This window comes from Larus michahellis, chromosome 14, assembly GCF_964199755.1.
Source record: "Larus michahellis chromosome 14, bLarMic1.1, whole genome shotgun sequence".
In the NCBI taxonomy this organism is placed as follows: domain Eukaryota; kingdom Metazoa; phylum Chordata; class Aves; order Charadriiformes; family Laridae; genus Larus; species Larus michahellis.
In genome coordinates, this window is record NC_133909.1 from 2,783,795 (window position 1) to 2,799,902 (window position 16,108).

The 16,108-nt window shown below is 46.5% G+C and overlaps 1 protein-coding gene across 2 annotated transcripts in view; it reads right to left on the bottom strand.

Annotated features, from left to right (window-relative positions):
• MYH10 (myosin heavy chain 10) overlaps positions 1 to 10,307 on the bottom strand; it is a 110,360-nt gene extending 100,053 nt beyond the window's left edge. For both annotated transcript variants that reach the window (XM_074608179.1, XM_074608178.1), the window contains exons 1-2: positions 10,194 to 10,307; positions 7,165 to 7,542 (exon numbers count right to left, since the gene is read on the bottom strand). In XM_074608179.1, the coding sequence (XP_074464280.1) occupies positions 7,165 to 7,509 (345 nt within the window). In that variant the 5' untranslated portion in view covers positions 7,510 to 7,542; positions 10,194 to 10,307. The remainder of the gene's footprint in view (positions 1 to 7,164; positions 7,543 to 10,193) is intronic.
• Positions 10,308 to 16,108: the final 5,801 nt, after the last annotated feature.

The window sequence follows — 16,108 nt, forward strand, 5'->3', positions numbered from 1 at the left end:
CAAGGCTCCTGCATAGCTGCATGTCAGAGCTTGACTGCTCTACAGACGGCCTACAGTGACCTACCTGTGACTTCTGATGCAGGCACACAGCTCGAAGGGGTGTCTTACAACACAGTGCATTCCACTGAGCGCTTGAACAGAAGCCCACAATCCAAATTATTGAACGCTTTTAGGCTGATAAACTACCATTTTATATAGAAACAGAATATTTGACAATAACATGTACTTTTTCATACATCTGCTTGCCTGAGGGCAAGGATTCACTTCCCAAAAATCCTTCAGACATTTCTAACAAAAGTAAAGCCCTAGACAGAACTCTCTCAACTTGACCACATTTATGAGTCTTCCAAAAAATCAGAGTTAATTTAAAAACAAGTTCTTGTGTCAAAGCAGCCCTTACAATTTGAAACCCAGCATTTCTTCTGCCGTATATTAGGTACTAGACCCCGTGACTGGTTTTCGTGAAGGAAAAGATGAAATTGAGTAACAAACTCCATTTCTTACAGGTTCTTTGAACACCAGTCTTTGATACTCGGTAACGTGAAACATTCCCAACTGGACCAGCAGGAAAATTAAAGCAATTAGAACACAGAAGCTTATATAATAACACAGATTGTTCTAGGTTATGCTCTGGCCTCACAGGAGGCAGCAGCTTAAGAGAAGAAACAGGTTATAGATAGCTCCTCGAGTGCACTTTTAGAAGAGCTTCCACCCACAGCAGGCCCTGGAACTGGGGACTACAGCATATTTCTCATTCTTTCCCTCTTCTGCCCCAATAAAATGGAAAGTACATTAAAAAAAAATGAAACTAGCATTTGTAATTATCAAAAAATATCTGCTGACGTATTTTTAATTGCACAATAGTAAGCATGCTTTCTTCTCTACTGGTAGAAAGAAAACGCAGTAGGCATGTACACGGAGAGCAATAATTAGCAGCGAGGTTCCAGAAGCTCTCAAGCCTTACATAAACAGTTTCCAACCCTTTTGAAAAAGTCTTTGCTAAGACAAAAAAAAGTGGAGGAGTGGGCGGGGAAGATAATGCATAGTTCATTAGAGTTTGGAGGACTTTGAAGTTGAACCTAACCCCTTCCTCAAGGGTGCTTCACCGTCTTTTTGTCCTTCCTCAAGGAAAAGCAAAACCAGTCATCTCTAACTTGACTTCACCTACAGCACACACGCAATTTGTGCCACATGTCCCCATCTGAAATCTTCTAGCTGAGCACCCAAACGTAGGTCATGGGCTCACCAGCAACAGACAGCTCCAGGGGAACATCCCACACACAGCCACACCAAAGCAAGAGGCCCTCTGAATACTGACATGGGTTAATAGAAGTCAAGTGTTTCAGAAATTCTATTAATTTTAATCTTTCTGACTGAATGAGGTCAGGAAGCATTTAAGTAGTAATTGCAATGATTTATAGCGGTATTGGTAAGCTACAATATAATCAACTGCGGGCAATGGACTTCTTCCAGGAGAGCGAGGACTAGAACAGATATGGCAACAGCAACATTTTTTTTAAACAGATTTTATAAAGCTCATTGGATTTTTTAATATCTTAGGTTTTTACTGTAGGTTAATTACAGCCTATGTTTGAGTGAGCAATTCCTTCACCCCATCTTACTGCACTGGGTACAGGAACTTTTTGACTGCACAAGATAGACTTCTGGTCCTGCAACATCTTTTTTCAGTTAGAAAAGATAACAAACCGGAACATTTATAGATCCACTGAGCGCACAACATGCCATTGGTCCAGGAACTTTTCAGATATTGGTCTGCATTTACCAGTCAGACCATTAAAATACAGCCATCTGCAACTTGGATGTTATACTTTTCTGGAAAAATCAGTAAAGTGTGTCAGACCTCTACAGGATCCATCCTATTTGTGTTTGCTAGTGCACTTAGCAAGAAACCTATTTTGGTTTAAGAAAATACTTCTGCTAACAAGATGAGCATAAGGTTATGTTTTTACATTAATCCACAGAGTATGTAGGAACATGTAAAGATTTAAAATATGCTTTAAAAGGGAAATGGAAGGGTCAGTCTTGTCATCAAAGGCAGTACTGACAAAAGCAGAGCTTTAAATTGCTGGAAAAAGTGTCACCTATCCCTGACTTACAAGCATTAAAAGTCATTAGCTTATTTATTCCAATTCCAGCCAGCGTCTGCAATATCAAGAACAAGTTGCTTTCCATTTAGGTAGAAATGAGGTATTTACATTCCTGATCTATGCAACCAGCTGCATTTTGATTAACTGAAATGCTTTTAATAGACTTAAAATTCAAAACACTAATGAAGTTATACACAGAATGCTGCCTAACACAGCATTATTTAGAATGATCAGGAACACTCCTGACCACTTTGCTTTTTGCAGTTCTAGGAGCGATATAGCATATCTCAAAATTTACATTCAGAGTTAAAAGAAAAAAAGAGAATCATGTTGTTCTGAAGTGAAAGAAAAGGATTCTCGGACTGCACATTAACTAGCCACTCTCTCTTCCAAGTGCAAAGAAAACAACATGGTGAAAGACAATTTAAATACTTAAAAAAAAAAATACGGACAGTTCTTTCCTTCAGATCAGCCATATGAGTCAAATTAGGTAGTAAACTTTGAGTAGAAGCCTATTTTTGAACATAACTGACATGCCTACATATAAGCTTTCTGAATAGACACTGAAGCTAATACATTGTTGATATTGAAATGCAGAGAGATCAAGATGGAGAAAATGCCTCTTCCTACACCAGAAACTCCTTTGCAGCTTTCAGACCTTATTTGTAGCTTTCCATCAAAGCAACTGAGCTTTTCTCCCCCCCATGTTGCCAAATGTAGCATCTGTTCTCCTAGCACTTTATTTTCAGACTAAACCCTCCTTCTTGTTTATCTCTCCTGCCACTCCCATCCCTTCCCACCAAAACCAGAGACCCATTTCGAGCGTCTCCCTTTTCCCAGGACTCCAACTGAAGGGGACAGCTATAGCTTGGGCAGCCAAAGTCACTTCTTCAGCTGGGCTTCACACACACACCCCCAACAGCAAACTGACACCACAAACCTCTGAGCCACAAGCAAAACTGAACCTCTGCAGCTTACAGCACAGCAGTTGAAAAACTGGTATCGGTGATTTCCTGCGTTCAGATACCATATTGGACCATGAAGAGTTTGGAAGCTGGTTCACGAGAAACCCTGAACTTCATGACAAGGAGAATTACTGCAGCAGTAATCTTGGCTATCACAGCTTGTCACAAAGCATTAAGGCAACAACAGTCTTGAACTTATTAGCATTCAAAGCTGATGGACCCTTAACATCCACTCTTTCCAGTGGATGTCTGCATTTCATTTTCTGATTCAAAAATTATCCCCCCTCCACCTGAAAATCGTATTTTGCTGACACTACTTAAGTAGAAACCAAGATCTAGGGCTTCACAGTTGCATTTTACATGCAGGTCTTTTATAAACAGAGATGTTTCCTCACTCAGGCTACAAACCTCAGTGACCCAAAACCTCTGACGACTGGACTCCTTTCTTAAAACACTGCCCCCAGAGAGATCTCTGTTCATCATGGTATAAGGATATTAAAAAAGCCACACAAAACCAGTCTGAGCAAAATCACGTTCATTCCAAATCTTCCAAGGACCTCCTAAGCCTTTGGGTATTCCTTCTGGGTACCCTTACAATGAACTACCTCCAGTGTCTGATCTACAGCTATGAAGGATATTGCTAAATACACACTGAAGCTAGTGCTAACGCTGGCCACTCTAAAGCTGAGCAGACAGAATAGTTAAGTTTTATATGAAGCTGAAGAATTGGCAGTTAAGGTAACCAAAATCCATGAGAAGCTGCCAGTACAGCAAGACATGAGACCAGTTTAGAGTATTAGTGACCCAAATGATACATCCCTGCCATAAGAAATACCTAGAAAAGCACAGAATTTGGAAAAAGTCAGCTATGAAACACAACGAAGAGTGAAAACTCCTACCAAAGCTAGAATGAATGAGAGAAAAAGAAAAACCTGCCGGAGATGGCTGCACCTTGCCAGAACCAACACTTGCACTTGATGAAAACCAAGCCTCAAACATGAGCAGAAATCATCTGAGATGACTTTGAGATTCTGCAGGATCATGCTTAGTCATTGATGGGTTAAGGAGAAAAGTACAACAATTCATAATGACAGATTTGCCCCATCCTCAGGCATGAATATATATATATATCCATATCTATCTAGTATACTTCAGAGGACTTTGCAAAGATAGTATAGTTTCTTTAGGAAAGAATTTTAACATACTGTTCAGTTACACTCAAAATAAACCTTGTGGCAAGAAATGGAATAGGTGATGTTAAAAGTGGAGCAAGAAACGAAGTTATTTCATCTCCAAAGCAAAACTGGGATCAATCACTACAATTACGGCCATTCTTCCCAGCAGTTCTTGTACAAGTCCTGCTACCTTTCACCTTCTGTGCTGTCGTGAACAGACCAGAAATAAAAACAGGACCAAGCACTGACATCATGCTTCTACAAGCCACTGGTCTTCCAGATTCTCCATTTGTGTTCATCTCCCACAGCACAGTGATAACCCAACTGAGAGGCCAAGATCCTGCCAACTGGCAGACATTAGAAATGCTAGAAGTTCCAGAAACTCCTCGCCATCCCCACTTAGATGTTACTTGAAACTCTTCTTGATGAAGTGAGGATCACTGCCCAGGTCATGCCGACTGGCACTAGCTAGCTTTAGTCAGACCTCTGTTCCTCCAGCAGTGTCATAGTGTCATCTTGGAGAGGTAGATTATAGACCTATGACTAGACCCACTCACCAAATCCCTCAGCTTGATTGTTTCCTTTCTAGGGATTGAAAGGAAACATGTATCTGCTTCAGTTGACAGCCTTTCATCTTCTACTTCCTTGAAAGGCAACGCTGCATGCTGCCTATTGTGAGTTACAGGAAACCAAAACAGATTCACCATCTCCATGTTAACTACTTGAGACTAACACCAAAATATAAGACTTCAGTTTGGTTATTATAAGAGTACTATCTGGAAATCAAAACATACCTTTAAATGATTCTTGTCATGGCCAAACCACTATCATTCACTTCATCAGCTCAGTTAACTCGGGCTCTTTTTACACCACGGGAACATCAGCAGGATACACGGGCAATGGGAATCACTCCAGGCTGCACCCTCAGCAGCAGCACTGATAGTGCCACGTTCAAGAAGTTTAGGGATCCCTCACAGAGATCCTTGCCAGAACCGCACTAAAAACCCCACCATCTCAAGTTCTTGGTGAAGTTTCTCTCTATGGCCTAGTGATCTTTGCCAGCATTCAACCTCTACTCTAATAGTAGTCACAACTGCTTTTTCTCTCCCTTCAAGAAATAAGCAGAGTTTTAATTTCAAACAAGAAGCCATTATTACAGCAGCATAGAAACATTATTCTTGGTAACAGTAGCACCCTCCAGCAATGTTCCTGTAGCTCAGACCTACAGTTGAGGCCAACAAATCCATTAGCTTCTTGATCCCAACCAACTTCTTCCAGCTCGGGGGCGGGGAGGTCATTAGTAATAGACAGATGCAGTAATCCTCCTATGTGACAGCAGCATCTCAATGCCAAGGAACCAAGGTTTAAAGTCTGCCTCAACAGTTAAAGAATGAAAGCAGAAAGCACCTTTATGGGAAGTGGAGGGGGAGGAAGAAAAAAGGTAAGTCACCCATAGCGTATCACTTAAAATTCCACGTATATGATAAGCCAGCCTTTCACAAAGTAGACTTTTTTAATTTGACGCCATCCTCGAGAAGCATTTGTGGCCATGTTTACTGTATGGAGTCCTTGGACTAGAGCTTGCTTTGACATTTAAGGCCTTCAGCTTTTAACCTTCCTAATGAAATAGGGTTATAACAGTTGTAATGGATTTCATAACAACTAGCATTATGATTGATACATATGCTGAAAACTTTTGACCTATCAACTTGTTTACTTTTCATTTTCAATCCAGTCCTTACTAATTATCCAATTAGTTTACTTATAAGCTTGCAGGAATCATTCCAGAAGTGTTTTTTGCTGAGCTCTGCTGTAAGGATCTCAGTGTAAGGCCTTGGAAGGCTAAAAACCAAAAATCCACATAGGAAACTGACAAAAAAGTACAAATACAAAATTATATGCAACTTCAAAATATTCTTTAATAAGTCCATATATTACCAAGGGCCAAGCAGAAAAGGCATCCCATTAATACCTAAGGGAAGGGAACGTGAGCCAACTAACTAGCGGAACTAAATAAAGTGGATTTAAGCTTCAGAACAAGTGTTTATTAAAATGAGCCAAACATTTAAGCAGATGTTCCAGTTTCTTTTAAGATTGAAAGTCTACTTGTAGCTCTTAATGATACTCTGACTCAACAAGTCACTATGCAATCCGTTTGCCAAGAGACAAGGAGCTACTCTCAACTGTACGCCACAGACGCTCATTTAACATGGAAAGAAGGGGGTCAAAAGCAGCATCAATGGTGTGGTGATTCCTAACTCTACAGAAAGATCTATAAGCCAGATGTTCCAATTAGTGCTTCAAAAACCACTGAAAAAAGAAAGCTTTATCATATTTGTTTATTTTAAGCACTTGAACACATTCTTTCCTGGCCCACTAAGTTGATATTAGATTCCAAAAAGACATTTTGCATTCCTAGCACTCTCCAACTTCAGCTTTTAAATAATAGCATAGCCTCTTATTATCATTTTTAATACGCAGCAAGTTAAAACAAGATATATGCTTATTCATGTGAGCAATTAAACAACAGTAATTTAGCAAAGTTAGGTTTTGTAATCTCTCGTCAGCTCAAACAAGCCATTTGATACTATTCCCTGTATCAGTTAAGCATGTCTGAGGCAAGTGCTCTAATGAGTGGCATGAGCTAAGCACCCAGAGTTGCCATTTAGCATTCTATTTTTGAAAGATGCTTGCAGAATTATTTCCACAGGAGAATTTTTTATTATATGTTTTATGACAACAGAGTTCTTGACCTGTACACAGCATGGAAAAAGACCCTGGACTAATCACAAAGTATTTAGGCTATCGAAATCAGAGCCAAGACCCGCTTTCTACATGTCAGATAAGTAAAGGAATGGGAACCAGGTAAGTTCAGCTGAATTAGCACCCATAATGAATCTAATAATTAGTACTTACATAGATGAGCCCAGAGTAATACCGATCCTTTAAATTATGCAATACAGAGGCTTCATTTAAACAGGTTAATTCTGCCATGTCTTCCACTTTAGAGAACTTGGGAGGATTCATCTTCTGAATATCATCTTTATTGACTAGTGCTTTCTTTCCGTTCTCTGCCAGTTCGACCAACACTTCATCCCCTTTTTCCTCCTTGATGCTGGCTGCCTCAAAACCATGGCGCTCTGAAGGAATCCACACCAACTTTTTAGCAGTCCAATCAGCCTGGGTGGCAGGGTTGTAGATTACAGCCCTATCCACGAAGAGGTATCTCTCCGGATCTTCCAGTCCGGATCTCTGAGACATTGTAGGAAGTGAAGGTGTCCACTATCAGTTACTCTGTAAATTGGAGGGGAAAGAAAGTGAAGAGTATGTTACACACCATAATCTTATCAATAAAAGTGAATGGAGCTATAGCGCACCCATTAAATGGCCTTTCACTAATATCTGTATCGTCTCTTGATGAGGAAGCATCCTTAATTTCTTCCATAGTCTAAAGATGTTGCTATACAGCTGAGAGTCACACAGCAGCTCTCCGAATAAGACAACCACCATACAAAAGTTAAAATGATCTGTCAAGTATAATCCCAGACCCAGTACAGGAAACTTGGTATAAACTGGTTCTAATTGTGCACCAACAATGGAGAGACATTGCAACAGCTGTGAGAATTACAAGCAGGCAAAATATGTCTCTGTTCTTAAATAAGGAAGAGCAAATTTAACAAAAACATGCCAGTAAACTCAGCTTCAACTGAACAGTAAAAAAAGTAGATATAAAAAACATAAAAAACATTCAATGGACAGCCTACTAACTACAGTAATGAGAAGGTGGCGAGAATGTGTTTTAAACTGTGGATTTTCAACTACACACAAAAACTTGAGACACTTGGGGTTTCTGCAAGCCATTAAGTTGGCTAAGCCTTGCTCATATTCTTCCTGAAAACATAAGACTTTGCATTTCTATGGCTTCTGTTCTCAGTCGTGAGCGCTGACATTACCATATTCCAAAAAAATGTCTCCAGATCTCAAGTTTACCTTCAGGCTCAAGACGCAGCAAGGACTGATGTTAGATTTTCCAACTTCCAACTTACCAGCTTCACAGGTAATATGAAGAATATGAAGGGGAAAGAAAAACTGCTGACAAGAGCTCCTGAACACTCATTTTACTTATTTGCCTTCATCTAAGCGAGGCCACTCTATCTTCAATTAATAATACTGTCACATCCAGGAACCCTGGAGCTAGTAGTTTCATCTGGAACTGCCCAAGGAGCAAAAAGGTCAAGCCTGACACCTAGTACTCAGGTCATTAAATATCTTGTTTCTTCACACACTAGATCTTTTTCTACTGAAGAATGCTACATTAGCTAATGGTAGCCTCTTCCAGCAGGTAACCTAAAGGTTAGCTTCAAAAGCAAACAGGGTTTCGCAAACTGCATTTGTCATCTTTCATACAATGGTATGCACCCTGATGGAAGAAGTTCTGCAACACACCCATCCTCAGAAGAACGTGTAATTAAATACAATAGCTGTGTCTCCATCTATGGCATGGACATTTGCTATGTTGTCCAACTTTAATGTAAAGTAAGCATGAAGTCATTGAACCCTTCAGAGGTTTGAGGAGCAGACCGTTTACTACAGACGGCTTAATTCAAATCAGAAGTGATGACTCAACATTTAAAGTATCTTAGAAGAGCCTCTGAGAGAAAAATTCAATGAAGAAAGAGGAAATTGCTGAGGGGACACCTTAGGTGATAGCTGGACGACTCTGCCAGGAGAATGAAGATATTAGTCAAGGAATGCTACGTTTGGCTCAAGAAGCCCACAAACTTAATATCCGAGCCTCTAAGCCCAATTCAGAAAGCCGTTTGTCTCCACTGTGCTAGACCTACAGCTGAAGTTCCAACAAAGACCTGGAACCAACCATTGCCGCCCTCATGTGCAAATGCCTCTTGGTGTCAAGCCTCTGAAGCTCCCTGGCCAGGTATGACAGGCAGCCAAAGGTTGTTATGGTCAGCTCAGTCTCAGCCTTGCACACTGAGATGGAATGAAACCTAGAGGTCAGATAGAACTCGGACAACAAAATTAATCAGTATTGTTCCCCAGCAGAATTAAAGGCTGAAGACTGAAATGAATGCATGGACTGACTTCATACCAGTTCCTGAGGAATATACCTAATGTCGGGGGACCACGGCCAGTTTTAGGGTCATTTTTCCACTTTGGCTTTTAATTCCACAGAGCCCATCACAAAAGACCCTCTGCAGAAGCAAAGCAAGTTGCAGCTTACTCTACCCAGGGCTCCTCCGTTAACAATGGCATTCAAATGAAATACACAAATGAGCACATTTATCATGCAGGAATCCAGCCCTCCCAAAAGACTGGTACAAAAAAAAAAAAAAAAAAAAAAAAAAAAAAGGAGAAAAGCCCTAAGCCCTACACACGTTCTGCTCCTCTAAACAAAAGGGGAGCGGAGGGGAGGGCACCGGGAGCGGCATCCCTCAGCGCAGCCCGGGCATTTTCAAGGACAGGGGCAGCCCGAGGAGCCGCACCGCCCCCGGGCGCTGAGGGCTGATGCTCTGCGGGAGCGGAGCCCTCCTCGCAGGCCCGCAGGCCCCGCCGCCGCCCCGAAGGACAAAGGAGGCGGCCGGGGCCGCTCGGCCCGCCGGGGCCCGGCAACAGCCCCGCGCCCCCCGCCGCCCCGCCCGCGCGGAGGCTGCGGGAAAGGGAGAAAATGGCCACCTTCCCCTCACCGACGGAGCCGGGAGCGGCGGCGATGCGGCGGAGGGGGGGCGGGGGAGGTGGGGGGGAGATGCGGCGGCGCGGGCGGGCGGCGCGGCCCGCACAAGGGGGTCTTTGTGTGGCGGGCCCGCCGCCCCCGCCCCACCCCCACCGCGGGCGGGCCCGGCCGCGCGCCCCCGACGAGCCCACCCACCCCCCCCAGCCCGCCCCGGGGAGATCGGTACCGCCGCCGGGCCCCACCGCCGCCGCCTCACCTGCGTAGCGCCCGGCCGCCGCCGTGCCCCGGAGCTCGCGCCGCCCGCCCGGCTCCTCAGCACCCGCGCCGCTCCGCCCCCCGCCCGCCGCGCGCCTTTAGCGCCACACCGAGCCCTCCGCCCCCTGCTCGCCGCCGCCGCCGGCCCCGCCCCCGCCGCCTCCGGCCGCCGCCCGCCCATTGGGCGACGGCCACGTCCGTCCACAGCCGCGCGCTCGCTTATTGGCCCGCCGCGCGGCCGCTCTCCAGCCACGGCCATAGCAACCTCCACACGCTACCCTTCAAGCCCCACCTCCCCGCTTCGCCCCGCCCCCTCCGCGCTCATTGGAGGGTTCCGCCCGCCCGTCGGCCCTCAGCGCTCCTCTCAGTGGTCGCCCGCGATGCCTGTCAGGGCGGGCTCCGCCCCGCTGCCGCAGCACGCCCGGCGGGGGGCGCGGCGCGGCCCCGGCGCTGCAGCGGGCGGTGCGCGCGGTGCTGCAGCGCGGGGCGGGCGCGCGCCTCCTCCTCACCCACCCACATTCTCCCCCCCCCCCCCAGGCGGTGTCCTGGTATTTTGGGGCGATAAAGGGTTTTTCAGGCCCCGAGCGCCGGGCCGGCTTCCACCGGCGTGAGAGGTAACGGGGAAACCCGTCGCCGGGCGCTGGAAGCGGCCGCTGCGCTCCCGCCGGCGGGGCCATGCTGGGGGCTGGGGGCCACCTCACGCTCCCCTCAGCGGGGCCCGTCTGAGGGGGCGGGCACTGGTTTCCAGGCGCTGGGCGGGATGGCGATCCGGCAGAAAAGCACCGGGTCCCGGTTTCCAAACTTCCCGTTCGAGAAACTCCGCCGCAGCCCTCAGTAATTACTCCCGGGGGGTAATTACCCCAACTATTAAAAATAAAAACCCAGCCCTCGCTGTGAGTTTGACGTGGGCTCCCAGCCCCCGGGTCCGGGCCGGTGTCGGTGCTGGCTTGGCAGCCGCCGTCAGCACAGCCTGCTCCGAGCAGCCCCGGCCTCCTCCACCCCACACCCGCCGGGCTCCTGATCACATCCCTCCTTTTACCCTTCCGTAAACATAATCCTGAGGCCTTTTGGAGCCCTCACCCGACGCCAGCACCGTTTCTGGATGAAGCGGGTAGGCAGGAGGCTGCAACATGGGGAAAAAATGCTGTTTGCAGCATCTCTGAGAGTTTTGTGGGCTCACGTGGACTTTGAAAATCGGTGCTGGGTGGGTTTTGGGTGGAACACCTCGGTGGGGGCTGCTGGCCCATGCACTCCGGCATTCCTGCTGCCTGGGAGTGCAAGATGGAGAGCTTCAACACCATGATGGCTTTCCGTGTTTTTTTATTTTGCAAAATCTTTCCCGTGTTTTTGTCCCTGGCTCAGAGCTTCTCGGGGATCGCACATGGCGCGTTCAGCCTCTGGGGAACAGGCACAACCTCCCGCCACAACCACGGCTCGCTCCAGCCCTGCATGCGAGTGGGTAGCTAGGAACGTCGAGGATTCCCAGGGATGGAGCTGTGGGTTTCGTTTCTCTGCCCAGACCAAATGCAAATGCGAGTGGCTCAGGAATTAGAGCTATTTGGCTTGAAGGAATTTGCAGCAGATCCTTCTGACCACGTCGATGAGCGGGGTGAGGAGCAGAAAGAAGGGGCAAGAAGGAGCATCAAGCCTGGCGCAGGGTGAAGCTGCAGCAGGGGATCCCTGGAAGGGCTGGGCAGGTCAGGCAGCACCTGGGGACAGGAGTAAGGATGTCTCCCATTTCCCCTGTGCTTAGGAAGCAGGACTTTCTATGGACTACCTACAGGAATGGAAATGTTTCAAAGTAGCACCTGCCATTTCAATACAACTTAGCATTTTTGGATGGGTTACTGGGTTCAAAAGGGGAGGCAATAAGGCAAACCGTGGAGAACCAGAATCCAGGCTCCTGGCACGGAGCTGGAAATCATTCGGTCATCTCTGCTCATCTCTGCACACAAATCAGTTCATGCGCAACTCCTGGCACTTGGATTTATATGAAAGTCTCCCTCTTAATTACCATTTCAGTGGGAGGTCTCGTACATCCTGTTTCACCGAAAAATAAGGGTGTTGACTCGCAAACGCAGGTAGATGAAAGGCGAAAGGCTGAACTGGTTACTCCCCAGCTGTTTTTCGCTTTGCAAGGACTGCCACTCCCGGGGCCAGGGTGGCTGAGCTGCATGGCAAGCTGCTGTAGGCAGCAGAGTGAGGCCAACACCGCGTGGACTTTGGGTTGCTTAAATAGAGGCATCCAGCATGCCGCATCTCCCAGGATTTACAATTTTTCCTTGCTCAGCCAACAGGTCTCCACAAGATGCTCGTATGGCATTCAACGGAGCGATGCGAGCCCCTTGGCAGCTCCAGGGCTTTGCAACGGAGCAGCCTGATGAGTATTTTGCTTCCTTTGGAAAAACCATGCACCCAAGGAGCAGCATCGTGCACCGGTATGGTCACCCCTCTGGGCGGCTCAGGCCTCGGGATGGTGCAGCACCCACACCCCGACACCCTCACGCTCCGTGTTAGCACCTTCACGTCACGCTGCTTCGGGCTTCAATCACAAAATTTCTATTTTTAGGCATACGGCATCTTTTAAAAGAAAAATAGAAACATCACACAGAAAACGACATTCTAGGGACAAGCTGGTTGAAGACTTTAGTTTCATATAGAAAATGATTTCCATGGAAAATCTTTGAGGATCCCGTAGATGCCACGTGGAGTGTGTCAGGGTTATAGCATTGAGTTATTATTTTTATCACACAATTATTTTTATCCAGGCCAGTGTTAGGAAGGAATTCCCCAAATCCACTGAATATCTTTAACCCATGGAAAGAAAGATGATATTTTTAACTTTCCCAGGAGACCGGAAAGAGCAGAAAGAAACATCTCATAGAGGATTTTTATTTGAAATAGAAACTCAGCTGGTCCCTAATCCTAAAATTGTTTCCCTACGTTTAAACAGAAGGCTAATGATACCGTTGCTACTAGGGCATGCATGTGCTTAAGGCAAAGCATATCCCTGTGGGTGTTTCCAGAGCTGGAACCTGAGCAGGTAAATAGGAACTACTTAAGCTTAAAGCACTGCTTGAGATTTTTAAAATAATGCGGAGGATGTTGGCAAAAAAATGCTCTATTCTTTTCTAACTTGGAGGTTTTGGAGGTCTTACTACTGGTGGCATGTACTGGAAAGCTAATTTCCATACTGGGTGATGTGCGCCTCCATCCCCAGTCTGCTTTGGACATTGCTGGGCAGAACGAACTTCTGCAAGGGGAAAACACACAACCGACATCCAACAGCTGTTTGTTCTGTCCCATGTCCCTACCAGCATCCACAAACAATCCAAACAACCCTCGTTCCTTGATTATTTGACACCTTTGCTTCCTGCAGAGACCGGTGTCCTCCCTCCCTGCCCTGCTTTCTGACTGCGGCAGGTTTTGGGCGCATCTCCAAGACTTACAAACCCAGGTCTGGCCTCCCTCAGGAGCCCCACGTCTCTGCAAAGCAGGACGTCTTAGCATCTTTCTGGGTCATTTTTTTTCTCCATAACTTCATGTACTGAGCAGTACTGAGCAGTACTGAGCCAGGGTTTAGAATCAAATGCTTAAATGCAGCAGTTGCATATAGAATCATAGAAACATGGAACGGTTCAGGTTAGAAGGGACCTTAAAGATCAAGGAGACACGTGAATAAATTCCATGCGGATTTGGTTTCCAGTTCAAATCCTGACTTGCTGTGGCTTTGGGCAGCCACAATACCTTCCCTGCCCTTGCTTACCTTGCAAAGGGAAGAGACTTCATTATGTCCGTTTGTCATTTCAGAGGTGAGATCACGTTTGATGTATAATGTGCTTTGACACCTTCAGAAGAAAGGTGCGAGGAAAAAGCAGAATTGCTCATGTAAAAAACTAGCTGCTTTGTTGCATGGGATCAAAACACAGAGAAGTGTAGGAATAAAAGAAAAATTATTCCACAATAAAATTACTTTATAGTAAACATTTCTATGAGAGAAGCTTGAAAGGAATTGGAAATTCAAGCCTCATCCTTAATGCTTGAGTTTCAAAGCTTTCTGAGATGTAATAAATTACAGTAAGATGAGGTTACACTTATTTCTTGAAGCATGCTGTCCTCCAGGACCGCACTGTTTATTTTATCTCATATGTCAATAGGAAACGTTCTGGAACAGGAGGTGTTCTCCAGGGCGCCGCGCAGGGATCAGCACCAAATATGAGCTTCATTGTCTCACCCATCATATATTTTAGTCCTGGATAGTTTAAAAAGTTAGCTAAATCAGGAATGGAAAGTCTGCTCCTTACTCACAAAAGGGGATTGCACAATAGTTGGTCGGACAGGCTGCTGTGAACCTGATGTCAGATCAGCAAAAATAGCCACCTCTGCAGCAAATGAGTCAAGATCCGAGCAGCAGAGTGAAAGATTTGCATTCCCTCTGAGCAAGCCTCCGACAGCCACGCAGCCGTTTGCTGACAGGTTGTGCTGGAAGCTGAGAAACTCCATAGAAAATCTCAAGCCTCTTTGAATCTGAAGGGCTGAAGTGGAGGACCTAGGACGAGATCCATCTTGGATCATCCTGCTGCAACCACGCTGGGAGCGAGACCCAGACATGCACAGGGACCAGTGCTCGCCCGCTCCTTGCTTTCTCTCTGCCTTCCCCTTTCCTCCATCCGTCACCCTGGGAAGGAGCAAAGGCTGGAAAGGCAGAGCAGGATTTTCGCAACCAGGCCTTCCACCCTCTGCGCAAGGGTTTGGCATGCGTTTCTCTTCCCTCAAGGAAAAGGAGGGCTTGTTCACAAGCCTCTGCTAAAAAACAGACAGAAATCTGAACCTCCCTTTTCCCCTCGAAGCAGGAACTTGTCTGCGAGATCTGTCCTCCCCCGCTTTGCTCACCACACCCTGAGATCGGAAATTGTCCCCGGGAAAACCACGTGCGGCAGGTTTGGGGAGCTGCCCTTTTACTTCTGGCTAGCTGGGAGCTTGCGATTCACTGGGCCAGATTCTCATCCCAGTTACACCAGTTCGCGTTGCAGAAGCACTTCTCGCTTGCAGTACTGTTTTTAAGGGAAAAGGATTTAGCCATTAGGTAGTAGAAAGGCCAGGTGAAACATTTCTTTATCATATTAGGATCAGAAGATAATTCAAGCTGGAGTGGACCTCAGATCATCTAATGCAACCGAGCTAGGATTTTGCAGATTTAAAAAAAATTTAAAAAATCATGGAGGTTTCCCATGGAGCCACTTGTGAAGGACACATTTCCCTGGGGATCTCTGCCTCGTCCAGAACTGGTCTGTACTCAGCACAACTGCAAGATTAGGTGCTCAGATGCCATCAGGATGAGCACGTCACGCATACCTCTCCCGATGGGAAAGATTCCCCTCCCTGCATTTTGGATGCAGGGTTTATTTGTAGCCTGCTCTCTCATGCCCCATCTTCATTGCCCATAGGCAAGGCTTGTGCATCAGTACTGTTATGGCACCCACGCTGGCTACTCCAGCTGGAAACCCTGTTTGTCCCCTCACTGTCCTTCCCCTGTCCCTCTGCCCACACTCTGAAGCTCACAGAACATTTTCTAACTTGAACTGAATTAGAACGAGCTGAGCAAATCCAGCAGGGTATTTTTTTTTGAGATTTGTCGTATACAAAAGTGATGCCAAGGAACACGAGTCCCCGACATGGTCCAGAGTTTGGACTGGCCTCATGCTGGAGGGGCTGGTCAAAAATCAAGGGGCTGCACCTGAGAGAGCTCATCATACCAAAGCCCCAAAGCCCCAGGGTGGGAGAACTGAGCTCTGGTCATGGCTGGGGAGCGGGCAGGGGGGAGCTGCCCAGGGCCCGTTTCTCACTGTCCCGTGGTGGCCCTTGGCTGGGCTGAAGGGACCAAATCCTTCCTCTTGGGCCAGAACCTCCATCCAA